This window comes from Eschrichtius robustus, chromosome 7 (assembly GCF_028021215.1).
Source record: "Eschrichtius robustus isolate mEscRob2 chromosome 7, mEscRob2.pri, whole genome shotgun sequence".
Lineage (NCBI taxonomy): Eukaryota > Metazoa > Chordata > Mammalia > Artiodactyla > Eschrichtiidae > Eschrichtius > Eschrichtius robustus.
The window spans coordinates 125,437,038-125,463,744 of NC_090830.1; the positions used below are offsets into that span (position 1 = coordinate 125,437,038).

The 26,707-nt window shown below is 49.2% G+C and overlaps 1 protein-coding gene across 3 annotated transcripts in view; it reads right to left on the minus strand.

Annotated features, from left to right (window-relative positions):
* The window catches only part of HSPA12A (heat shock protein family A (Hsp70) member 12A), a 168,513-nt gene that overhangs the window by 30,986 nt on the left and 110,820 nt on the right, over window positions 1-26,707 (minus strand). For 2 of the 3 annotated variants that reach the window (XM_068548622.1, XM_068548623.1), the window contains 2 exons: window positions 1,778-1,863; window positions 95-222 (listed from right to left, as the gene is read on the minus strand). In XM_068548622.1, coding sequence (XP_068404723.1) covers window positions 95-222; window positions 1,778-1,863 — 214 coding nt within the window. Of the gene's footprint in view, window positions 1-94; window positions 223-1,777; window positions 1,864-22,608; window positions 22,661-26,707 lie in introns of those variants that run through there. The other variant, XM_068548624.1, reaches the window with a different exon arrangement.

Below are 26,707 nucleotides of genomic sequence, written 5' to 3' on the forward strand. Positions count from 1 at the left end.
TAATCCCTCTCCCCTCCCCCAAGGCCCGCCCCCAAGTCTCCATAGTTACAGCGACCAGCGCCAGCACCTGCCCCTCCCTGCCCACAGCGCTCACCTCATCACATGGATGCATTCTGGCTCCTTGGTGAAGCTGTAGGCATAGCCGCTGGATGTGGTCCCGAAGTCGACAGCCACCACCACGAGAAACGTCTGCTGCTCAGAGACGTTTGCGTCAGCATCGTTCTGCAGATAACCGAGCGGGGTACAGGGAGTGGGTGCGGCAGCCAAGCCAGGCTTTCAGAAGGGTTCCACCCTGCCCTGCTGTGTGCCCACTGTAGACAGAAGCATATTCCACATTCTGGTTCAAGGCTGCCACGTGGTGAGCCCTGGGGAGAGGGCAGGTCTTTCTCAGCCCCTACCTGACTGACTCAGGGAGAAATGGAGGTGTCTCCTGAACAAGGGCCAGGCCACTGGGGAGGGCCCCTGCCTACACTTGCCCACCACTCCCTTTATCAACCGTGCACAAACGTGGCTAATTACGGAAACTCTTCCATCTGGGCTGGAACCCCAGTGGTTCCCTGAGTGACACCGCTCTCTGCCCCCCATTGCCCTCCCCCAGTCCCTGCACAGACCTCCAGACCCTGCTCAGCTGTGCCCTGTGCACCTGCCAGGTGACCCCTCCACCTGCCCGGGCGTGGCATGCATGGGTGTGGGGCTCAGCATACCAGGGACCCTGCCCGGTCCTGCCATAGCCAGCATATGACAGGACAGCTAAGTCCTGTCCCCTTGGGGCCCCGAGCCTCTCCTCATCTGTCAAGTGAGTAGGTCAGGCCATTCCAGACTTCCAAAAAATTCTTTAAGCAAATGTAGACTTTTTTTTTTAATATCCACAGAATTTCAAATTATACCAATAATTTTTGGATTTGAAGAGTATTGGTTAGAGCAGGGGGTAAGAGCCCCACGTGTCTGGCCTTTCATCACACTGGCCCCCCATCCCCTTCAGGTTATCCTGAAGCTTTTACAGGGAACCCTCAGGGTACAGAGTTTGAAAACCACAGGATCCAGCTGTTAGGTGACCAAGCCTCTCACTTTTCCCAAGCCTGAGGGAGTTCCAGGATACAGGACTTTGCGTGGAAACCAGGACGGTTCCAGGAAAACCAAGACAAGCTGGCGTCCCTACCTAGCGATGGCTCTGAAGTTCTTCTCAGCACGGTCTGCTTTGAGGCTCTGAGCAGCTCGTACAAAGCCGCCCTTTCCTCCGGGTACCTCTCTCTGGTTGGCTACATGTAAATCCCTTGAACGGCTGCCCCACAGTATCCACCTTCGAAGTGAGGGGCAGGGCGGGAGCAAATGCCCAGTCTCCAGCCCCCCGCGCTGCCCAGGTCCTCTCTCTCGGGCAAGCTGGTGCAGAAGCAATTACAGCCACAGCTTTTGGTCACGGCGGTTAACTACAGTGGAAAAGCCACTGCATTTCACTGACTCACCCACCAGCCCCAAGTGGCTGCTTCCTCCCAAGAGAATGCCTCGCAGTCTCTGAGCCCTGAATCTTTAAAGAGCTGCTCCCACCCTGCCTGCTCATGTTACCCACACTCAGGCCAATGGCTCCAGAAGCACCAGCCACACCATGGAAAGCCTGTGCTGACCCACAGTGGGGAAGGGGCTTGGTAGGGCTCACGTGGCTGGTACTAGGACAACTTAATCTCTACCCATGAATGTGAGAAGCTGCTCAGCAGCCCGCCTCTGAAAGCAAAGGTAATCAGCACACGTACCCCCCTCCCCATACACACACATTTCTTACCACAGTGTGGGAAGGGGACAGAGGTGTTATTCCTGTGTCCCCCAGACTCCGGGCTGGAGATGAACATGCAGATGTAGGGGCCATTTCTGAAAGGAAAGACAAGTGCGCTCCTTAGAGGTGGTGTGGACTGAGCCAGAGAGCAGCAGTGAGGGCTGCGTGGCTTTGCTCCTGCAGGGACTGTTGCCCCTGGAAAGCCAGCTAACGTGGGGCGAGGCTGAACTCCAGCCAGAGCGGTAGGGTGTCTGATCTGTCCACCCCCGTATTTGATATTTAAAACTTGACCAAATGAGACGCTCCTTTTCTCCCAGTGACCACCAGGCCTCTCCCTATGTGCCACCCAACTCTCACTTAGCAGAGAGGCTGCCCAGTCCCCAAATCGCCTCGGCACCTGGCTCATGCCCTCTGTAGAGCCAGTCCTTAGCCCAGGCACCAGTGTGGACCAGAGGAGCCTGTAGCACCCTGAGATGATGTGCACATTTTTCACGCATTTTCTTGGAAGGGCATCCACAGCTGTCAGGTTCCCAGAGGAGAATGGGACCCCACCCCAAAGATTAACAACCCTAATCGTAAGAATAGAGGACAGGAGTGCGACTTCCAGAAATAATTTCCTTGCTTTGTAGGTGCATCACCTCCTCCCTCCCTCTGGCATGAGGCCCTGCCAGAACAAGGGGAACTCATCTCTCTTCAGTGATGCTGAACGGTTTTGACATTCAATAATAAAAAAAAAAAAACCATAGCAGAAAGACAGATAGATGAGCATTCCTGGGTCCCCCAGTCGGGGCCCTGCAACAGACACGAGGTCAAATCAGAGAAGAGCCAACAGCAAGGCAGCCTGAATATCATTTTGTCGATTCCCCTACTGCTCTTGCAATTACTCAGGCACAGACATTTGTTCTGAAACCTTGCCAGAGCCCCGTGGCTCTCCCCCAGGGATGAGCACCCACGGAGAAGTCGCCCTGTCCCTGGTCAGTGCTGGAAGCTCCACCCACTCTCCCTGCCCGCTGCCCAGGACTGGCAGGGCCTGCAGAGCAGCGGAACAAGCACTGCAGGCTCCCCCTGCAGACGTGATGGCCGGACCCTGGGCACCAACAAATCCCAGGTACCATCCAGTACGTTCTGCAAATACCGCTCCATTCAGTATATAGACTAATACCTGGTGGGGAAAAAATGGGTAATGTGCTACAACAATACCTGTAGCCAAGGAAACCCAGAGGGTATGAGGTATCTGAGAAAGACCTGCCTGCTTCTAGGGAAGCACTAGGAGTGGCTCCATCTGCCTCTGCTTGCCAAATCACTTTGGTTAATCCCACGCGCTTACTGATTTTTTTTATTTTTCCTGCTTAGTGAGAACTCAAACAGCATCATTACAGTGGGCGCCAAATGGGTTGAGGGAATAAAATGAATCATGAAAGAGTGAATATGAAGCTTCAAGTCTGCACAGCCACCTTCCCAATCTGCAGGCGTGTGTTCCCTCTCCTCCTGATGAGGCTCAGTTCCAACCTTTGGGAGAAAGGTTCAGAAGCAAGTAAGTACAGAGGCCACAAATCAACTTGTGGGGCCAAGGATTTAAACAGACATTTCTCCAAAGAGCGTATACTAATGGTCGATAAGCACGTGAAAGATGCTTAACTCATTAGTCATTAGGGAAATGCACTCATTAGTCATTAGGGAAATCAAAACCACAGTGAGATACTGCTTCACACCCACTAGGATGGCTCTAATTGAAAAGAAAAAAAGGAAATAACAAATGGTGGCAAGGATGTGGAGATATTGGACCCCCTGTATATATCTTGTGGGAATGCAAAATGATACAGCTGCTGTGACAAGCAGCTTGGTAGTTCCTCAAAAAGTCAAATATAGACTTACCATAGACTCAGTTCCAGTCCTAGGAATTCCACTCCTAAGTATCTACCCGAAAGAATTGAAAACAGGGATGCTTGTATGTGCGTGTTCACTGCAGCATTATTCACAAAAACCAAAAAGTGAAAACAACCCAAGTATCCATCAACAAATGGATAAACAAAATGTGGTATATCCATTCAATGGAATATTATTCAGCTGTAAAAAGGAATGAAATTCTTACATATGATACACCATGGATGAACCTAGAAAACATTATGCTAAGTGAAATAAGCTGGACACAAAAGGACAAATACCATATAATGTTTAGAATAGGCAAGTTCATAGAGACAGTCAGTAGATTAGAAGTAGCCAGGGGCTAGAGGGAGGAATGGGGAGTACAGAATTTCCATTTTGGGTGATGAAAAATTTTGGAAAAAGTAGTGATGGTTGCACAACATTGTGAATGTAATTAATGCCACTGATTTGCACACTTAAAAATGGTTAAAATGGCAAAATTTATGTTATATATACTTTACCACAATAAAAAATTTTATTAAAAAAAACTTGCTCATCTGAGAGGAGAAGCAATTTCCGATTCTACTAGCACCATGGCTCAGTGCTCTTGAAAAGAAAATGGAGACATGAGCCTGGCTCCTGGACCAGCCGGCTAAACTTCAGCTTCTTTGCTCATCTCCCAGCACAGGGTACCCCCTTCCATAAAAGCAGGGGGAGGTCAGCATCTCCACTTGTGAGTAGTCTGCCCTGCCCCCACCCTGCCTCGGGCAGCCTGCAGAGGTGCCATCCTGCACTGGGAGCCTCCCTCTCTCCACCCGCTACCTGCAAGGCCTGCAGCCATGTGTCCACATTTGCACAGAAGGTTTTGGAAGACACCGAGTGTCTAATTGTCCAGAAAATCTGGTGCTGGCAATTAGCAAACAAGCTATTATCTGCAGACAAACCATCCACCCCGCTGTCTGCTTGGTTCTAATTATCCCATCACTCAGCCCTTCTCAGAGCATGTGCTACTGACTCGGAAAATAGCATGTGTTGGGCCACACACTGAACACAGGCCTTGGGCCCCCAGAGGACTCCAGGGAATTTGAAGACAAGAACCAAGGATGTTTTTTGGTTCTCCCTGTACCTCCCTCCCACCCTGCCTCTGGTTCAGTACGAAATAAATCATTTGACTTGCTGATCACTCAGCCAGGCCTAGAGGCAATTGAACTTCATGGATTTTCTCCATTAGAAATTAAAATGCAGCTACATTGTGCGATGATTTAAAACTGATTTGCATAGAAGGTATGGAGGAGTAACATTTTTATAGACATTTGCATATCATGCACACCCACATCTATAGCTCTATAGATCCCAAATCAAAGATAATTCACCAGTTAATGTGCATTGACCCACCACAGAAATATAAAGAGCCTGTAGTGATAACTTTGTTATCAAGCTAATATTTCTTTATTTAACTATTTAAGATGTCAAAAAGGTGCTCAAAAATTTTTAGGGACAAGAATATGGAAAAGCCTACGTTAGCCCCTGCGGGATGTGAGAAGTTTCTGGTGTGCTAATAATCCCAACCAATCTTGAGAGCTTTCATTCAATAGGTAAGTGATTAAGAATAAACACAACAGGGTCAATAGAATATTACCTATTGGTCTATGGATAATTGACAGATCTAAGCTAATAGACAAGAGGAGAGAGTTGATACATGGAATGTCTGTATGTACAAGGTACATGCTGTGTGTCCTGGCTTCCAATTAAACCTAGGCCATTATCCACAGTAAGAAACACCAACTGTCATTCACTGTGACCCTGTTTAAGTTTCTCTGTAAAGCCAATATAATAACATCTGCCCCGTGACTGCTCCCGCCTACGTGATATTCCAGTTCAGTACACACAGAGTGACCTGGGCACATCAGGAACAGAAGGGAAAGGCAAAGCTAAAAGCCCAAGAAGAAGAGAGATTTTTAGAGTGCAGGCTTGGAAGAGAGAAAGGAAGCTGATGAAAAGAAAAGTGATACTCATCTGCAGAGGTAAGGAGAGAAGACTGGTAAAAGAGATTAAAGAAAAATGCTTTACCAGAAGTGTAGTCAAGGTCAGAGCCGAGGGATCAGGGAGCTTTAAGAAATACTTACTCTGCCATTCCCACAAGATTAAACAGACACTCAAAGCATCTTCCCATTTCAAGCACTAAGTTACTCTGAAATGCAGTGACACAGAGGGATTTGATGATTTCACATCACAGAATCAGAAAAACAAGGAACATTTCAAGAATGCAAACTATCAGCCACAGAATCAAGCCGAGGAGGAAGAGACCAGAAGCTTTCTAGAAAACCAATAGAAAATAATCATCAGGTCTTCTTTGTCATTACTTTTAGATGATTTACCATTACTTATGTCTTATATACTTACTGTATATAAGTAAGTAATCTTTACTATATATAAGTATATAATCTTTTTTAGTTTAGTGAATATAAAAATAGATACAGGTGTTCCTAGGTTCACTCTTAACCTGGGACTCAGCCCACAAAACATTCTTCAACCAAGTCATTTAAAAAATAACTTTTCCAGCAAAGAGGGATATATAAATAAATGAAAATATTTATGCAGCCAAGTAGAGGATATAAACAAGTAAAAATAGGATTCAACCAACAAGTCTCCTGCCACAGGATTTTTTAGACCCCAAAGCAGATAGCAGAGGAGAAACTAGTTGAACTTGTGAGGTTAATACTCATCACTTGCCTTAACAGTGTAATAATTAAAATACAGGCTTCATCAGGGTTCCTGCTATAAAACGTGAGACTTGTAAAATCCAGACACATTCTTATTTGCTCCTGGCTCTAATGGCTTTAATCAAAGCAGACACTCCTAAAATAAAAAATAGTCTTAATAAGAGAACCTCAGAGACAGCCATAATTCATGAACTTGCTTGTTGCTCTCCTCTGCTGGAGACATTAGTCAGCAAATAGCCGTGAGCAGAATCGTGGACTTTCCGAGATACAGAAAATCGATCCTCCACCATAAATACAACATTTTTAAAGACGAAGACGGAACCATTGGGCTGACTTCATTTTACAAGGCTCCAGGCTCATGTGAAATGACAGGTGGTCTCAAACAATGGAAACTCCCCAGCTTTTTCAAATAGGCCTCCTTGCTAGCTTTTAGATTTATGTTCTATCAAACAAATGCTCAATTTCAAAAGGATTTTTAAGGTCTGGTCCTTATGATTTTTAAAATGCAGTATATATGTTCATTTCTTTTCTCCTGCTAGCCATGAGATAATAGGTGATTTGCTGACAGTTGCCTAAAATCAGGCCATTTGAAAAAAAGCTCTCCCTTTCTCTCTCCTTATATGCCCTCCCTGTAGTGTCATCTTTGAAAATTGATCAGCTCAAGGTCATGTGTAGGTTACTGGCAAATATCTTTTAAGAAGGAAAATTTAAAATTCTTATTACCCTATAACAGGCTGCATGGCTAGCTGAACTAATGCATTATTACCGTAAACTGAACTTCCATTTCAGTAAATAATTTATGGGTTTTTTTTTTTTCAATCACCATGGTTGATGTCCAAAGTAAATGGAAATTTTATTGGTGTGAACTGAGAGACCCTCCTGACTTCAAAGAACACTGAGTGTAAAACAGCTGCTCTCCAAATGCTAAATAACAATTATGGAAATGAGCGTTTATTGTGGCAGAAACCACAGCATCATGCACCAGGGGGCTGCGTCAGGCCCATCCTGACACTGGACAGCAACTTCCAGTAACCCTCCCCATCACTAAACAGATTAGGAGGTAAGATGCCCCAGTGAGAGAGAACTGGGGCATCGGGGTTTCCCCAGAGACAGTGAGATCCCCAAGTTCCTGCAACCTCAGTCCATGTGCGGTGGCAGTTCACAATTTCTCTCTTAACCATAGGTTCACAGGAACATGCATGTTCAGGCAGCTGCTGGGGGAGGTGAGGAAATGCTTTCTAGACCAACAGGTCCTCCTACTAATTTTCATGAATTATATTCAGAAACCTCACAGCCTCTGCCCACCGGGACCCAGCGTTTGAAGGGGCTCCACCAGATCACCCCATACACAGGATTAAGATACTTTTGTCCACCCAACTTCTCTTTCACAGACTCTGGGCTCATCTGGGCAAGGCCATGCCTTATTTCATCTTTGATTCCTCAGCTCCTGATTTGTCACAGGCACTCAATAAATGTAGGGTGGATGGATGGATGGATAGGTGGTTGGGTGGGTAGATGGATGGATGGATGGGTGGATGGATGGATGGATGGATGGATAGCTGGTTGGGTGGGTAGATGGATGGATGGATGGGTGGACGGATGGATGATGGATGGATAGCTGGTTGGGTGGGTAGATGGATGGATGGATGGGTGGATGGATGGATAGCTGGTTGGGTGGGTAGATGGATGGATGGATGGGTGGATGGATGGATGGATGGATGGATAGCTGGTTGGGTGGGTAGATGGATGGATGGATGGGTAGATGGATAGATGGATGGATGGATGGGTGGATGGATGGATGGATGGATGGATGGATGGATGGATAGCTGGTTGGGTGGGTAGATGGATGGACGGATGGGTGGATGGATGGATGGATGGGTGGATGGGTGGGCGGATGTTTCTAACGTGTGCCCAAAAGTGGACTCATTGACTATCCATAGACTTGGAGGGCCACTGAGGTCTTTCCCAACTGAGGCATCAACCCCCGAGTCAGGATATTAGTAACACATATCCTGAGTTACCTCCAACAACGTGGGATCAGCTCTCAAATCACACCCAGACCTGCCTCTCTCCTCAAATGTCCCCTTTGGTTGGTGCAACCACCATAGCTCCCAGAAGGGAGATTTCCTAGACTTCTCCCTCCCCTCTCATTGCACTCTCAAGCCCTGTCATTCCTACTTCTTAGCATCTCTCACAGTCACCCTCTGCAGCCTCACCACCACAACCCTGGTCCAGACCCTGCTGACCTTTATCAGGGCTCCCACACAGCCTCTTAGTCTCCCCGCCCTGAGTCTCCCCATCCAAGTCACGCTCCTCCGCAGTCAGAGCCATCCGGTCAAAACTGAGGTCTGCTTATGTTACTCGACCAGGCCAGGGCCTTCTATTCCCATCCCCCACAGGATAAATCTAGCACACAGCTAGCATCCAGGCCTTTAAAAGTCCACCCCGCCTCCCTCTGCAGCCTCATCTCTCTCCATCGCCCCCATCCCTGGCTCCACCCAATCCTTTCACAGTCCCTGGAACATCTGTGCTCAGTCCAGCCTCCAGACCTCTGCACATACTGTTCCCCTGCCTGGAGTGCACCCCACTTCCACCCCCTCCTCCGGGGAACTCCACCTCCAAAAGTCAGTCCCCTCTGTTTGAGGGAGAAGAGCCTTCTCTGCTCTCTCGGTACAGAGGAGAGAGGAACTTCTTCATCAGTGTCTGGGGATTGACTGGCGAAACCCAGACTTGCGGAAATGCTAAGGACAGCAGCCAGGTTTCATCAAGAAATAAATTACAAGGAAAATACAGGGGAAAGAAGGAGGGGAAACTATAGATTAAAGGGTCTCTTGAACTTTGATGTCCATCAGAATCACCTGGAGCGCTTATTAAAACAGACGTTCTGACCCCACCCCCACAGTTTCTACTCCAGTAGGTCTGGGAATGCTGAGTATCTGCATTTCTAATGAGTTACCAGGCCATCTGGATCAGCCCCAGACAAAGGCTATACCTTAAAAAGACACGGAAAATACAAAGTAACTCCAGTCATTGCAACACTTGGATCTTTATTGGACCATGATTGAAATGAACAAAAAAATTTATGCCATTTATGAGACAACTGGAAATGTAAACACTGACCAGATATTGATAATATGAAGAAATTATTGTTAGTGGTGTAATTATGTAATTTTTAAGAGTTGTTATCCTTTAGAGATACATTCTGAAATACTATCAGATGAAACAATATGATATCTGGGATTTTCATCAAAATAATATGGGATATTAATCCTTTGTCATTGCTTCATTTGCAAATATTTTCTCCCATTCTGAGGGTGGTCTTTCCGTCTTGTTTATTGTTTCCTTTGCTGTGCAAAAGCTTTTACGTTTCATTAGGTCCCATTTGTTTATTTTTGTTTTTATTTCCATTTCTCTAGGAGGTGGGTCAAAAAGGATATTGCTGTGATTTATGTCACAGAGTGTTCTGCCTATGTTTTCCTCTAAGAGTTTTATAGTGTCTGGCCTTACATTTAGGTTTTTAATCCATTTTGAATTTATTTTTGTGTACAGTGTTAGGGATACAGCCACTATAGAGGAGAGTATGGAGGTTCCTTTAAAAACTAAAAATAGAACTACCATATGACCCAGCAATCCCGCTACTGGGCATATACCCTGAGAAAACCATAATTCAAAAAGAGTCATGTACCACAGTGTTCATTGCAGCACTATTTACAATAGCCAGGACATGGAAGCAACCTAAGTGTCCAATGACAGATGAATGGATAAAGAAGATGTGGCACATATATACAATGGAATATTACTCAGCCATAAAAAGAAACGAAATTGAGTTATTTGCAGTGAGGTGGATGGACCTCGAGACTGTCATACAGAGTGAAGTAAGTCAGAAGGAGAAAAACAAGTACCATATGCTAACACATATATATAGAATCTAAAAAAAAAAAAATGGTTCTGAAGAACCTAGGGGCAGCACAAGAATAAAGACGCGGACGTAGAGAATGGACTTGAGGACACGGGGAGGGGGAAGGGTAAGCTGGGATGAAGTGAGAGAGTGGCATGGACATATATACACTATCAAATGTAAAATAGCTAGTGGGAAGCAGCTGCATAGCACAGGGAGATCAGCTCGGTGCTTTGTATCCCCTTAGACGGGTGGGATAGGGAGAGTGGGAGGGAGATGCAACAGGGAGGGAATATGGGGATATATGTATACATATAGCTGATTCACTTTGTTATACAGCAGAAACTAACACACTATTGTAAAGCAGTTATACTCCAATAAAGATGTTAAAAATAATAATAATAATACAGGAGGGGAGGGACAGAGATTAAATGATAATTGGCCACAAATTGATAATGACTGAACCTGGTGACTGATTCATCGGGGCTCAATACATTATTTGCCCTACTTTTGTATATGCTTTAAACTTTCCATGATAAAAGAGTTGGTGTTTTAATGTACCAGTTTCATGTCCATCTCCCTCTTGTCAGGAGGGCAAGAGGATATTTTTCTTATGCTGTGTATCAATCAGAGTACCTGGCCCATACATGGTAGGTGCTCCAGACATTTGTCAAGCGAATGAATAAGCTAGTAAGAGTATATATTCATTTAAACCGATACACGGGGACTCTGAAGGCCTGGGAAGGTTTCAGACCTGGGTCACCGGTGGGTGAGGGGTACAGGTTCAGCTGGCTTCTCTGGAGGTGAGGCTGTTGGGACAGCCCTTGAAAGAGTCTGAGTTTCAGCAGAACCCACCTGGCCCCCTTGCAGGCAGCAAAGCAGGTGTCTGACCACCAGCTGAGTGGCTCTAACTCCGAGGCGGGCTCCAGCAGCCCAGCCTCAGATACGAGGCCCTCCTAGACTTTGAAACCACCTCTGTAAACCCAGGGCCTCAGAGGAGGCAGGGGGCTGTCCCCAACCCACTGCTGGATCCCTCCATGTTCTGAGAAATGGGGAGATGCCCCTGCAGACAGGCAGGGTTTCTCTAAAGACCAGGACACACCCTTTTTGCTGTGTTCAGACTCGCTGAGCTCCCAACTCCACGTGGAAGGGGTGAGAAGCCTCAGTGAAGGCCTTCGCATCTCCTCACCCCCCTGAGCAATGGCCAGCTGCAGTGCCAATGTCAGCTGTCGCCCTGTGACCCTTTGTATTAAAAGAACAAACCCTGAGGCCTCCAGAAAGGAAGGGGGGTGTCCTGCGGGGACCGGGCTGCAGGCACAGTATCCTCCACGCTCAGGCAGGGCAGCCAGCTTGGGCTGCAGGGTCGAGGGCCATGTCTCCCCAGAACCAGGGCAGCTTGAGAACAGGAGCAAAGCTGAAGTTGGCTCCTTGGCTGCAGTTCTTAAAGGAAAGTAAGGAAAGCAAAATGGCTTCTGATGATGATGGAGAACATGGCATGGCAGGTGGAGAAAGCGGAGGTCTGGACACCGGCTTGTGAGCCTGGAGAAACTACCTCACCTCTCTCCGGCACATCTTCCCCCTCCGTGAAGTGGGAATTTGGATCCTCAGGGCCTCAATCACTGTGTTGCAATGAACAAAAGAGGTAAACCCTCAGAAATATGTAACAGTCCGGGATAAAAGGATCCAGGAAAAGGAGTAAGTCTGTGAATAAAGGTGATGAATTTGCTGTGGAACGTATTTCACTGATGTAACTGTGGAAAACACAAACGAAGGTATTCAGGCGATCGGAAATGCCTATGCATTCCAGGGAGAAACGTCTTATTCTAAATTCAAGTTCTTCCATTAAAGCTCATGCTTTGGGTCAATATTACCAAACTATTTACATGTGATTATTATTTAGTGCACTTGTTCAATAAATATTGGTTTAAACATAAAAAAACAAAACAAAACACGAAATATGTAACAGCCCTCACCCACCATTTGCTGAATTCCTTCATGGGGTCAGATATTTATGTATTTTTTTAGTTTAGCCTCTTTTGCAAGTTTATTAAACTCAAATTATTAATTTGAAATTGTTAGAAATGTACAAACTCAGAATTCTATTAGGAAAGCTATCATGGTCCACAGACATTGAATGCAAATTTCATGCCCCGCTAAGAGCTTTACAGGTGTGGCTTGAGAAAACCTGCTGTTAGGGGCTGGAGGTACTGGCATTCTTCCACTGGATGGGTGAGAAACATAAGGCCTAGAAGGTTAAGAAAGAAGCCCACATTTTTTAGGATGCGGCCCAGCTGGATTCGGAGCTCGCCACCTCTGAGCCTGTGCCCCACACGGTACCCAACACCAGGTCCCGCACAGGTATTGTTTCTCTTGAAAGATGAAACTACGAGAGAGGTGTTAGTGTTAACTTAAATCCCCATTTCACAGATGGGCAAATAGTGCGGGGGAGGTCAGGGGGTCACAATCACAGGGCACCCCCAAGCCCCCGCGGCCGTCTCTGCCTCCGGGCTCAGAAGACCGCATGGCTCACCCTTCCTTCGGCTCCGAAGCCGCACAGCGTTCTCCACTTCAAACGCCATAATTCTTCAAATCCAAATATCAGGGTGGGGAGGAGCCGTGGTAACACAGAGGTTCCGAGTCAGGAAAGCCTGGCCTCAAATCCTAGCATGGCCACTTCCCAGAGGCAGGCCCTGGGGGGAGCTACTTAGCCTCTTCAAGCCTGTTTTCCCACCCCTCCTGGAAGATGGGGAGGTGGGGATCATGATGATGGTGATACATTTCATAGGATCACTGTAAAATAATGCATGAATAAGTGAAATAATATCTATAAAGCCTGGTGCATGGCGAGCACTTGATAAATTATAGATGTCATTTATCATGGTTACCATCATGATCATCATCACCAAATCGGTCCAACTGCTGTTGAGAAAAGGCACCCACGTGCTTACACCAGGGGACAGAGCTCCCACTTATGCACAAGGGTGGCAAATGCATTTTCTTTACATTATGCTTCTCTGGGCTTCTTAATCAAGGATAAAAAGTCTCACCAGACAGAAACTTGGCAAATGGGACCTTCAGGAAAACTCAGTGATGGGAAACACGACGGCCTTGCTGCCATGGGTGAGGGAGACTGTCTGGCCCCGACTTCCCGCTCAGGCTATCTGCTCACCTCAGGGGCACTTTCAGAATAACCACGGAGAACCTGGGAAGCCACGTGACCCTCCACGCCAGGCAATAAACTCAGGCTTTCCTGTCCTCTACGATGAAGCACATTTTCCAACTGACCGGGTAAATGAAGAATCACTCTCCCACCAAGGAAAAGATTCCACCTGCCTGAGCACCTGGAAGGCCAGGGTTTAGACTTCCCCAATTTCTATCGTGAACAGCCTTGGGATGGCTCAGCCCACGGAGGCCACGGCACAGCTGGGGCTGACTGTACTGAGACTAAAGCCAGGGGCAATGGCATTCCAGCCTGTTGGTCTCCCCCGCAGCGGGATCTTTCCCCTCCCTAACACTCGTCATCTGTCCCTGGGGAGGGGAGAGGGAGAAGCAGAACACGAGGTAAGGGTTGGGGAGACAGACAGCTGGTTCACCCCCTTCAGCTGAACCCTCCTGATGAGAGAAAGTTGTGCCACCTCCAGGCAGGAAGGGTTGCCCTTAGCCCGCTTGTACCCCAAGCCAGAACCGGAGCACAAACCTCCTATACCCTGCCGGTGCCTGAGAGCTGAGGCTCGTGCACGTTACAGATCCTTCCGAGGAGTGTCTTAATGGAAGAAATGTCCCAAAACAGCAGCGCAGTTTGTGCACTGCACAAAGGCACCACCTTAAGGGACATCGCCCAAGCAGGATTGCATCCACCCCTAGGTATGGGTGCCATTTTCTTACCCCAAAGGTGCCCTTCCAAGTCATGAACTAAAGGGCTATATCACCTAGAGTGAGCACCTTTTTCCAATTTTTGCACCCAGAGAAGATCTGTTTCTAATTCATCTAAAAGCACCATAAAAGTCAGCCATAGCACTTAATAATCAAAAAAAGGAAGGAAATGCCTGGAAAGGTACTGAGTTCCCCATCACTAGAGGAGTTCGAGTTGAGGCCAGGCAATCACTTAGCTGTAGATGAGCAACAGAGGGTCAGAAAAAAGGAGATGGGAGTCAGGAGGAGTGGAAACCAGGCTGTATGGATTGAGGCATTCGACCAAGATTCACTGAGCGCATGACTCACTACCTGCCGGGAGCTGTAGAAGCTGTGCAGCACTGTGGTTAAGCACAGGGGTGTTGGGCCTGGGGAGGCTGTTTCAAATCCCAGCTCAGTTATTTACTGATCTTGGTGGATACTGCTGCATCCACCCCAAATCCATTTCTCCCTTCTTAACCAAACCCTATTTTACATGACTAGGGGGACGGGGGACCCTTCCCCAGATCCAGGGTAGATCCTGAGTAGTCTGAACCAATCATGGCAACCCCCATCCCCTTCCAATGATGGACATGGGAATGGGTTTGTGACCCACAGCTCTGGCTGATGGGACATGAAGGGAAGTCTGCCAGAGGCTCCTGGGAAAGAAACATCCTGACTCTCAAGCGAGCCCATGAGGCCAACACCTGTGGCTGCCATCTTGCCGCCAGCCCAAGATGCAGTCAGCATGGAAAGAACCTCCATCCATCCTTCAGTGGGTCCATGAGCTGCCAAATACCTGCCTTGGAGCCTGCCAGACCTCTGGACTTCCCATTCATGGTCATAACTAATTTCCTTTTTCAGAAACAAGATAAAGCCAGTTTTTCCATGCTTTGCAGCTAAAAACTGAGGCACAGCTGTGCAATCTTGAACAAGCTACTAAGCTTCTCTGTGGTTCAATTTTCCTTCTGTATTAAATAGAGACGATAATAACTCTTACTTCCTGAGATTAATGAGGATTCAATAAGAATAACGCAGGCAAAGGTCTTAACAAGTGTAGTTATTATTCCTTACAGTGTCTCATTTTATCTTTACAAACAACCCAATGAGGTAGGAAATAGGTAGATATTAGCCCCATTTAACAGCAGAGGAAACCAAGGCAGAGAGAGGTTAAGCATTTCCCCAAAATCTCACAGCTAGTAAGTGCCTGTCTCTAATGCCCAAGTCCCTTCCCTCCACCACATTCCAGCCCTGAGGTTCCAGGGGCCCTGAGACCGGCCTGAGCCTGTACCATGGAAAACTTGCAGCAAAGAGCAGTGAAAAATCAGATCTCTGGAGGGAGGGGGGATAGGGGGGGGACTGCTAATGGATATGAGTTTCTTGTGGGGGTGATGAAAATGCTCTGGAATTTGATAGTGGGGATGGTTGCACAACCTCGTGAATATTTTAAAAACCACTGAATTGTAGACTTTAAAATGGTGGGTTTTATGATATGTGAATTATATCTCAAGAAAAAAAAAATCAAAGAGCTGCAGGAAACCACATTGTAAGGACAACTGTCCCCTAGCCCACCTGCCCTCAGGGGCACAGCCCTCCTGCCTGGGGTGACCATCGGTGGCTCCCATCCACCCTGGCCACCGCTCCCTCACTGAACACAAGCCAACCTCTCTGCCAAGCAGGGTTCAGCAGTTCTCCCAGGATGGCTGCCGACTACAGCTAGGCCGGGGGCAAAGCTGGCACTGGCCTGTCCCCAGACACCCTGCTCTTTAGCAACACAAGAACGTGGGCACAGAGCGGCGTCAGTGCCCCAGGTCACCAGCTGTGTCTCCACTTTTCCCCTAGATGCTCTGAAGCCGGCTGGCCAGAGCTAAAGGGCCAGGAGACTCCCAAGGGCCAGGCATCCTGACAGCGAGCTGCAGACAGGGGGCTTGTCGGTGCTTCTCTCCTGATAAGTAGTTTCAAGGGATTCTGGAATAAATGTCAGGAGAAGGTGCCCGATAACCTGCAGCCACACTAGCCCTCAGCAGGAGTCACAGCCTCATCTTAGCAGGAGGGCAAACTGCATCAGCATTAAAACATTCTTCTGTTAACTATTTGCAAGTGCCCACTGCCTGAGCCTGGGTCCTAGGCCGGGAGGTGCTCAGGAACCTGCCTGAGAAATTCCTGCTTCCAAAATATAAAGGAAAAGAGAAGAGAAATGCCACAAGGGGCTCAAAAGAGCCCCTGGGGAGGTGAAGCATGGCCCATCCACTGCAGCCTGAAGGGGGGCTTCCAAGGGGGCGACCAAATGCCCTCCAGCACAGGCAGCCTGGCACCTGTACACAGACCATTCCCCACACGCTGGGCGAAGGCTTCATGTCAGCTGGAAGGAAAGAAAGTCCTTTCAGAGACTTTTAAGACTAAGTTTAAACTCCCTAGTTCTTACTCTTTTTATACAAAACCTTCACTGATGGATTGACCTTCTTACAAAAATGGAATTAGTAAACTGGGTTAAGATATTGATCAACTTTAGACTTTGCTAAGTTAAGTATACATGGCAAAATTTCAAGAGTAACTACTCTTGAAAGGAGTTGAAATAGAATATCTAACTTCCAAGCAGTAACAGGAGATAAAAACAAAGAAAACTAGTGGACAATTCCCCCAGGACCGAATTTGCTCAAAGCCTTTGCCAAAAGAATATAAAGACCATGTTAAGGTACTTTCCTGAGAATGGTGCTTACTTCCTCAGGCTACTCCACAGGGCAGGGGGAAAACCCTAAGCCACCAGGACCCAGAGGGTCCCCCAGAGCACCCCCTGGCCCACCTAAGGCCAAGCAGCTGTGATGAGGCCCGCAGAGCCTCCCCACCGATACACCAGACCCAGCTCCTGTCCCAGAGCGAGCAGATGCTGACCACCAAACTCTGATCCGTTTTTTAATCTGAACTTCAAGCAAGTCAACTACAATGAAAACAAAACCAAACCCAACCCTTGGGGTGAATCACTACAGCAGGAAAAGAGCAAACAAACTGCAAACTCCTGCTAATCCCCATATCTCCCATCCCTACCGGGCAGAAATGCAAACGCGAGTCCTTCCAAATCTTCTCCTGAGCCGAGGTGGGGAAGGCAAGCCTCAAAACCATATGAACCTCAGGAAATAAAACACATATTATGTTTAGGGCCCACAAGGAGGCCACACAGACGGCCCCAGATGCCAAACAATTCAGATCCATCACGGGTGCCCACACCCCCTGGTGCATGCATGATATTCGTGCCTGAGTATTCAGGACACGTGACCTCCCAGGACCCCTGGTTCCAGCCCCTGCAGGGCCCAGATAAGCAAGAACCGAGGTCCAAGGAATGGGACTTTGCACCCTAGCCGCTACCTATGGATGGCCAGTTGCCCAACCTCGGGCTTAGGAAGCCGTCTGGGCCTCCATAAGCCCAGGGTGGTGTTCCTCCGGCTTTCCATTGCTGCTGCGCCGCGGGCCTATCCCTCCTGGCACCCAGGCCTGCCCGCTGCACTAAGTCTAACAGTGCACACGAGGGCTTCGGGCCTCATGGTTCTCTTTAACAGCTCCGTCTGGAACTCAGTTAGTCAGGGGCCCTCTCCCCTTCAGAGCAGAACGCTCCAGATGCAGAGTGACCAGCCTGCCACCCCCAGGCACAGCCCCACCTGCTGAGCCAGGAATGTCTGAGCACAGGGCAGTGACCTCCAGGAGGGGCCCACGGGAATGCCTCAGGCTGGGAAAGTGGCAGCTGATCACAGGGACATCCACACGGGCCCGCACTCCCATCCTCGTATCCCTGCCCCTCTCTCTTTCCACACACCTAGTCTGGGAAGGTCCCAAAGGTTTGGAAACAACTCTGGGGATAGTCTGCGTTAGTGAACAAGAAGACTTCCGGAAGCTAAATGTGTAGCAGGGAAGCAGGCAGGGGCCACAGGGCATCACTTCAGCATTTCCTGGGAAGTCCGTCAGCGGAGCGGACGAGGGTCCCATCCCCCGCCCCCCGTGTGCCTGCCCACACCCTCCTCTGCCCCATCCCCATTGGGCTCCATTAGTCTTGTCTAGTGGATATGCATCACATGGGTATTTAATTTATGAGAATCCGACTCTGAGTTCTCAGGCCAATACAGAGCAAGTGACTTCAATTTAAATATTGTAATTAAGAACACCGGAAAATTCTTGCCCATGAACTCTTTATTAGACACCATGGTGAGTGCCATGGGGGACTGAGGTGGGGTGGGCAGCCCCAGGGTGATGCTGTTTGGCCTTTCGAAGGGCAAGTTTGCTGAGTGAACAAGATGGGGAGGGAACCCTAGGCAGGGGGAAGAGCACGAGCAAAGACAGAGCCGTGTGGAGAGCTTCCCAGAGGCCTTGCACCCTCCCTCCCGGCTGCCCCCGGCTCACATCACATCACATCACAGCCACCAATTTCATCAGGTTACTCCCAGCCTCAAGCACCTGCTGTGGCTCTCCTCTGCTCTTCATATCAGATCTAACCCTTTAACCAATCAGACAGCTCCATTACCGCCCGCACCACTGCCGCCCCATCATGACTGCCCTCAGACAACCCCCTGCACCAGCTGGGCTGTGTTCTCTGCCATCTGGGAAGCCATCTGCCATCCCCCAGGCCCTCTCGTGCACCGGTCTGCAGGGAGAAAAGGCCCCACTAACCTTCCCGTGGGAGGATCTGACCCTTGTGGCTGCCCTCCCACCAGGCACAGCCTTGAACTACTCTTCCAGGAGTGGGGGACGGGGCCAAGGACACAGAGTTAGCTGGGCTGGAGGAGGACACCTGGTTCCACCCGCACCAGCTCTGCCACAGGCAGGACTCTGTCCTGGGCCTCAGTCTCCGCAGCTGCAACCTGGGCTAACGACTGCTCCCCTTCACAAGGCTGCGTGGAGACCGCAAGGGAAGACCTATGAGAAAATGACAGCCCCGAACTGGGTGCAGAGCAGGTACTCAGGAAGCACAGGCCCACCCACCGTTCTGAGGCCCAGAGCGCACACCTGCTGACTGAGGTTTTCCGCCTACATTTCCATCGGAGGGCCACTTACTCCCGTGCCCTGGACCAGAAGAAGCCCCCTACCACCACGTGTGCACCCCGGAAACCACTGTGGGCAAGAAGGGTGGCCATCAGCCTCCGGTGCCCAAGGCCAGCCAGGCTGACCCGTGCTCGTGCTTCACAGCCCTAGCATTTCTGCTTAAGCTGAGGATCCCCACCCTGTGACTCAGCAACTCCACCACCAGGATTCTACCCAAGAGAAATATGTACGTGCCCCCAAAAAGATCTGTTCCAGAATGTTCACAGCAGTTTTTTTCATAATCGCCAAAAACTGGAAACAATCCAAACATCCATCCACAGGAGAACGGATGAACAAAGTATGATATGGCCATACAATGAAACACTACTCAGCAATAAAAAGGGAGCAAAATCCTCTACACCCAACAACATGAACAAACCTCAAAAGCACTGTGTTGAATACAGGACCCTGGTCATGAAAGAGCAGATGCTCTAAGGTTCCATTCATATGAAGTTCAAGAACATCTCAGGTGAAAGGTATCAGAACAATGGTTACCTCACAGGGTGGGTAGATAAAGACCAGGATGGGGCACAAGGGAACTTTCTGGAGTGATGAAAATGTCCTGTAATTTGCCTAGTGTGGTGGTTACACAGCGTATCAGCATCCTATTGCTGCTGTAATAAATTATCACAAACTCAGTGACTTAAAACCAGACAGTTCTGGAAGTCAGAAGTCTGACACGGGTCTCACTGGGCTAAAAATCAAGGTGTCGACCGGGTTGGGTTCCTTCTGGAGGCTCCAGGGGAAAATCCACTTCCTTGCCTTTTCCAGCTTCTAGGGGACACCTGCACTCCTTGGCTTGTGTCCCCTCCCCCCATCTCCAAGGCCAGCAGCAGAGCGTCTCCGAATCTCTGACTCTGGCCCTCCTGCCTCCCATTGTCCCTCTGCCCTTATAAGGACCCTTGGGGTTACACTGAGCCCACCCCGATAATCCAGGATAATCTCTCCATCTCAAATCCCTTAATGCAATCACTTCTACAAAGTCCCTTTGGCCATGCAAGGTAACATATGTGAATGTTCCAGGAGAGTAGGGCACGGACATCTTGAAGGACCATTATTGGGCCCACCACACCTGAGTATATGGATTTTACATATGTAAAATCCACGAGCTACACACTTAACATTTGTATGCTTTACTGTATGTGAATTATACCAATTACAACCATAAAGAGCAAACAAGCAGGGCACCTATAACCTGGGCTGTAGATGTCACGTCCCGGGCATGGCATCGCAGGCACCATCTCACTTAATCCTCATACCCACCCTGCACCATCAACTGCTTTCTGGAAACGGAGGCGTGAGGAGAGAGAAAACCTCACCTGCAGCTGGCAGGAGGCAAAGCCAGTTCGAATCCAAGCTCTGCCTGCTCCCCAAGTCACCAAAGACCCCTGCTACAGGAGAGGCCCTTTGAGGCCCCATTGTTATTGCCATGTGAGTACTAGAACTTTCCCCTAACTCGGTTCTGAGAAAAACAGTGGTATGAGTGGGATGAGAAAAGAAAACTCAAGGTGGGGACAGCAGAGGTGATGGAGGCTGCACACCGGAGACCCCCTGCCCTGTCCAGAGGGGTGACCGTGCTTTGGCTCCACCCAAGAGAGGAATCAGAAATCCAGATTTTTAGGTGAAATCTCTCATCCATTTTAATTATAGGCAATGAGTTCAAATGGATGAGCAAACCTTTGTCCACAGGCCTCCAGCCAGCCACCTCGCGCACCCCACTGCACCCCACCCCACCTGCTCCAGCAGGCCTGCCAGCAAGCCGCAGCCTCGCCCCTCAGAACCCCGCTCTGCTCTCTGCAGGGCACGGGCACCTGCGGGGAAACTGACAGAAGGACAGAAAGCTGCTCCGGTGAGAAGGGACCTGACCGCTCCTAAAGGGAGCCCATGAGGCAGCTGTAACGAGGCCTCCTGCCTGCTGGGAACGCACACGCCAGCGGGGACCAGAGGCCCCGTTCCTGCGATCCCTGCTGCTCCCACCACTAAGGCACCTCCAAAAAGAAGGTCTGGGGCTTCCAGGCAAATTTGCCGTTTTGCCAGATGCCCACCTGAGGGCCCCTGACTGCACCTTGATAGCTGGGGCCCAGGCCACCTGTGTCCAGGTTCAAGCAGAGCTCTGCTGAGCCATCCACAGCTGGGAGCCCAGGCACCTCAGGCAGCACCCGCCGTGGGCTCTAGGAGGAGACAGCTCGGTTACTTTTCAAGTCCCCCCGCCTCTCGTGCCCGCGCAGAGCCCTGCACCTGGGCAGTGCCCAGCCCATCCTGCTTCCTGGATGGTTGGTGGTGTAAGGGAGCCAAGGGGTCTTGTCGCGTGGCTTTCTTGTGGCTGGGGGCAAAGCATGTGAGGGAGCGTCACAGAAATTATCCAGGACAAGGATTTTTGAAGAACACAAAAATCCAAACTCGGAAGCCATCAGGCCGCCTACCCACTCTCTCCCCATGGGGCCTTAACCAAGAACCATCACCTTTCGAGCCTCTGTGTCCTTGTCTATAAAAGGAGGATAACACACCCTTCCCCACGGCACTGGGTTTTATGAAAGCGCATCTACCGGCTCTGTCTCACCTGGCCGGCAAGTCTGGAAGGCTGGACACCGAGGGGTCAGCAGGGGCTGCTCTGAGGGGTGTGGCCCTGGCTGTTTCCTCCTTTCTTCCTTTGGATTATACTTTCCGTGATGAACATGTAGCGCTCTTGTCATAGAACCAGCGTTACCTTGGTTTTTACCCAGTCCCTGCCCAGGACACGGCGAGGACAGAGGAGATGGCTGGGCAGGGTGGGGTGAGCAGGGTGTGAAGCTGGCCTTCACCCAGCACCTCCTGCAGCCTCGCCGCTACTGCTCAGCCGCGGTACTGGTCCTGCCCGAGGTCCCTGCCTGCTCCTCCGCTTCCCGCACCAGGACCCCCAGCCTCCACCAGCTCCCGGCCATCACCCGGCTCCCGCACTCTGGGGGCCACGCTCTGTCTGGCAAATCTCCCCAGCGACCCTATGCAGGAGGCTGTACCTCTCAGCTGCATCCTAGAGATGAGGAGACAGAAGCTCGGGAAGGCTTTCAGTCCTGCCCAAGACCTCACAAGGAGTACGCTGCAGAGCTGAGACTCGTACCCGGGACTTGAGCTGGTCCCACCATGCCACACTGCCCTCCAGAGCTGAGTGCTCAGCTCAGGGACCCACCTGGAAGGAGCTCTCGAGCTGCCTTGACCTCTCGGCCTCCTCCAGGCCCAGGAGAGGAGCTCTACTTAGTGGGTGTCGCTCTGGCTCTAACACTCAACCCTCCAAATGTCCCCAGCTGTCCCCTGCCTGAAGTGGGCCATCCTTGGTGCTGAGACAGAAATCTTGCCACCCTGCGGGGGGGGGGGGTGGGGGTGGGCGGGGGGCTTTCTGCTTGGGTCGCAGGCCTCACCCTGAGCTCCTAGGTCCTGGCTCCACCGCTGGACTCCAGCCCTTCCAACCAGCACTGCCCTCAGCTTTACTCATTCACCTCCTGGTCGGAGTCCTGCTGTTCGGTCGCCAAATCTGGAAACAAGCCTGGAGCTGGCACTGTGCATGGGACGGCCACAGGGCCCCCACCATGGGCTCTGGGCCCTGAGGGTCCAGCTGGGGGTCGGGGGAGGCAAGAGAGGTTAACCTTGAATTGTAAGCATATTCACAGATGGAAACCAACTGACAAATTCTTCTCTGAGGGTGAGGCAAAACCAGTTGTGAGCACGGGAAGAAGTGTGGGGAGGGAGGCGCTTTGCTGGCAGAAGGAGTTGGGAGGGGCCTCTATCTTGGGACACGAAATCCCTGACTACTTCTTAATGAGTCACAGGCTGAGCAGGGCCACCCCTCTGCCACGGTCATTGTATTTTTGGCTTCTGTTTGTGTTTGCCACTTATTTCAACCTCACTGCTAGTATTTCAGTAACAAGTGGCCCCGCCCTCCACCGCTCCCCCCGCCACTAAGATTTTTGAGGGGCAATGTTAACAGGATCCCAGCTGCATTCTTCAGCATGCTTCATTCTATCTTAAGGCCTTACTCTACAGGAATACATGTCCATTTCATAATACATATAACTATATAACTATAGATATATTGCAACGTATATACTATATATTATATATATAATACAGCTCACTGAGGAAGTCTGTTTTTTCCATATAACTATTCATTCAACACACAAGGTTTAGATCAAAAAATAAGTAGGACAAAGTGAATTCTGACTTTCCTACTGCGCCCTGATAAATCCCATCCCGTGGGCTCATCTTCCTTCCTGAGAACCTCAGGCTCTGCCCCCGGCATGTAGCACTTTGGGATCTCACCGGTGAATGTTCAGGGAAGGCCCAAGGAATGCAGCGTTGGGGAAAAAATCAATGCCCACAACTAGCCAAGTCTTTGTGGGTTCAAGTTTGAATGAACCGTACGAACCCCAAGGGAAGACCTATCAGAAGCTTCCACAGTCTCTGTCTCTCTCTTCCTCTGTCTGTCTCTGTCTCTTTCCTTCCCTTTCCTCCACCTCTGTTGCTCCCTCTCCCTATCGCTCCATACCTGCATGCACACACATACTTATGCGTGCACACGTACACAACACACATGCACACACACACTCCCAGCAGCCTGTCTTGAGACAGGTCTGAAAGGACCCAGCAAGCCCAGCAGTATCAGGTCTTTGCTGGGTCTTTGGCACGACTGCTCACCATTCCCCTTCAGACTAGATAATCCCCTTTCTTCCAAGTCCTCTCCAGGGCCCAAGCTGGGTGCTGCCACCCCAGTGTCCCTATCCTCAGCCTCCCCCATCCTCAGTATCCCAACCCAGACAAGCAGAGTCTTCGCTTGCCTTGAGGGACAGCATGACCCTACTCTGCCACTAGGTCACTGTGTGCTCTTCAGGTGACTGCCACTTTCTAGGATTCTGTTTCTTTATCAGGAAAATGAAGAGGTTGGCTCATAGATGCTGAAAGCCCAATTGTACCTTCCAGCTTTAACCATTTCTCACTCTGATCATCAAAGTCACACCAAGTGCTGATGGCTGATAAACACTCAAATCTGCACAGCAACTCTGTCCCCAGATCTCCACTAATTCTGGTTCCATGATGCCTCAACGTACCAAGCAATAAAATCCCCTCTATGTGGGCCTAATAAAATGTCATAACGTTTTTATTTTGCCAAGGACAGACATTAAAACTGTCTTATTAAACCTATTATCTGCTATTTTATTCAATTCATAAAAGAACGGAAAATAGGACTGCACTAGTTATCTATTGCTATTAAGAAAAAAACTGTCCCCTACAGGTAGTTATGGTGCTAGTAACCCGAATAAGTCATTTGCAGGAGATGGTTCCTAGGTGAGGGCTGTACATACAGGTATTTCCCTGAAAATCTTCACATTCAGCAAAATCCTATTAAACATAACAGGATTCATGGGGAAAATAGGGTTGGTGCGTATCAGTCAACACCTACAGAACCCTGCACCTGAACCTTTCCAAAACCAGTAACGGCTCGAGTGCTATCCTGGTCCAGCGGCCACTGGGCCCTGGACCCAAGACCACACAGTGAATAAGTCGTTGGCTCCTGTTCCTCCTTTGAGATGAAGGACCTCAGGGGCACTCACTTCTTACAGAGACCGATCTCATCAAAATGAAAAGCCCCATCCAGAATGTCACCTGCACCACTGCTTTCTTACAGGGGCAATGCCTTCCAGCTCCTTCATCTGCCCTCTGAGCTTTCCCATACAGCTTAAGGGGATGGAAAGATAAAAAATGGCCACAACTGGCACTAAAGGAAGGTGAATCTACACATTTTCCATTTTCTTCTTAATTCTTATTGATCTTTAATCATGAGAAAGCCCATCCTGATCTACCAAAACATAAGCACACAGGGAAAATTTGCCAATGAGCCAACACAACTTCCACGTATACCCACATCATTGCCCCATTTATCAATCATAGAAACGCGTGTTGTAACAAACAAATAATTTCAGGTGTAAGATAACGGGAAGTGGCTTTGAAGAAAATTCAACTGTGAGTAACATCTGATTTACAAAGGGCTGATTTCTGGACAATTGGCATGCACTCACAGAACGTCTTAAAAAGTAAGGAAATCCAACCTACAAGTTGTTTGAAAACGTACGACAAGTTTTTAAGGTTTGTACTTGTAACATGTGAGTCAAGCTGACTCTTGTTAGATTAAAAATAGCTGCAAATTTTTTGCAGCACCTCCATTAAGAGGTGGAGTCTGTTTCTCCACCCCTTGCCTCTGGCTGGCCTGGTGAATTGCTTTGAGGACTAGAATGACTTCTCAGGAAGGTCTCAAGGCCTAGCAGCCTCGCCTCTCCTCCTCCTGCTGCCCTGAGACCACCACATGCAGGAGCCCGAGCTAGCCTCCTTGAGGATGAAAGACCACATGGAGAAAGAACCCAGCTGCCAGCCAGCACCACCCCCCAGGCCCATGAGTGAGGCTATCTGGACTCTCCAGCCCAGCTGAGTCATCAGATGGCTGCAGTCACATTAGTGACCCTAGGCAAAGCCAGTAAAAGACCTACCCAGCAGAGACCTGCCAACAGAATCAGGAGCAAATACAATGGCTATTGTTTTAAACCATTAAATCCTGGGATAGTTTCTTACATAGCAAAAGCAGATATAATGTGATATTTTGTAGATATTTCACTAATTCTTTATTAATTTAACAGTTTCCCCCACTTGGGAGCCAATAAACCTTTGATTCAGGTCTCAATGATTCCATAGGCCCCTAAGAAGGATCTAATCCAGCCCCCAAAGTGGCAGTGTCTCCAAAGACCCTACCAGGATTGATTCAAAGCCAAGGGCTGGCAACAACCCAAACTCTAGGAAGGCATCATGCAGCAGGTTCAGGAGGAACCCGACAGATGTAAAACACAGAGGAGAACAGTTCCCAACATTCACACTGCTCCTGGGGGAGGCTGAAGACTCCCTAACCAACGCACCTGAATCTTTCTGACTGTGGTAGGCTGAAAAACGCGCCGCCCACCCCAAATGTGCCTGTGTTCTAATCCCTGGAACCCGTGAATATATGAAAAAAGGATTTTGCAGATGTGATTAAATTAAGGATCTTGAAAGAGGGAGATTATCCTGGATTATCCAGGTGGGCCTAATAAGAGATCCTTATACAAGGGTCCTTATAAGAGGAGGTAGGAGGGGCACAGTCAGGGGGAAGATGTGACAATGGAAGCAGAGATTGGAGCATTGCACTTTGAAGATGGAAGAAGGGGCCGCGAGCCAAGGAATGCAGGTGACCTCTAGAAGCAGGAAAATGCGAGGAGGCGGGTTCTCCCCTAGAGCCTCCAGAAGGAACACAGCTCTGCCAGCACCTTGACTTTAGACCGATGAGACCCAGTTTGGAATTACTTCCAACCTCCAAACTATAAGATAATACATTTGTGTTGTTTTATGCCACTGAGTTTGTGATCATTTTTACAACAGCAGTAGGAAACTAATACACTGGATAATTCCTCCTGACTACAAGAACGTAACTTGGAACTTTTATCT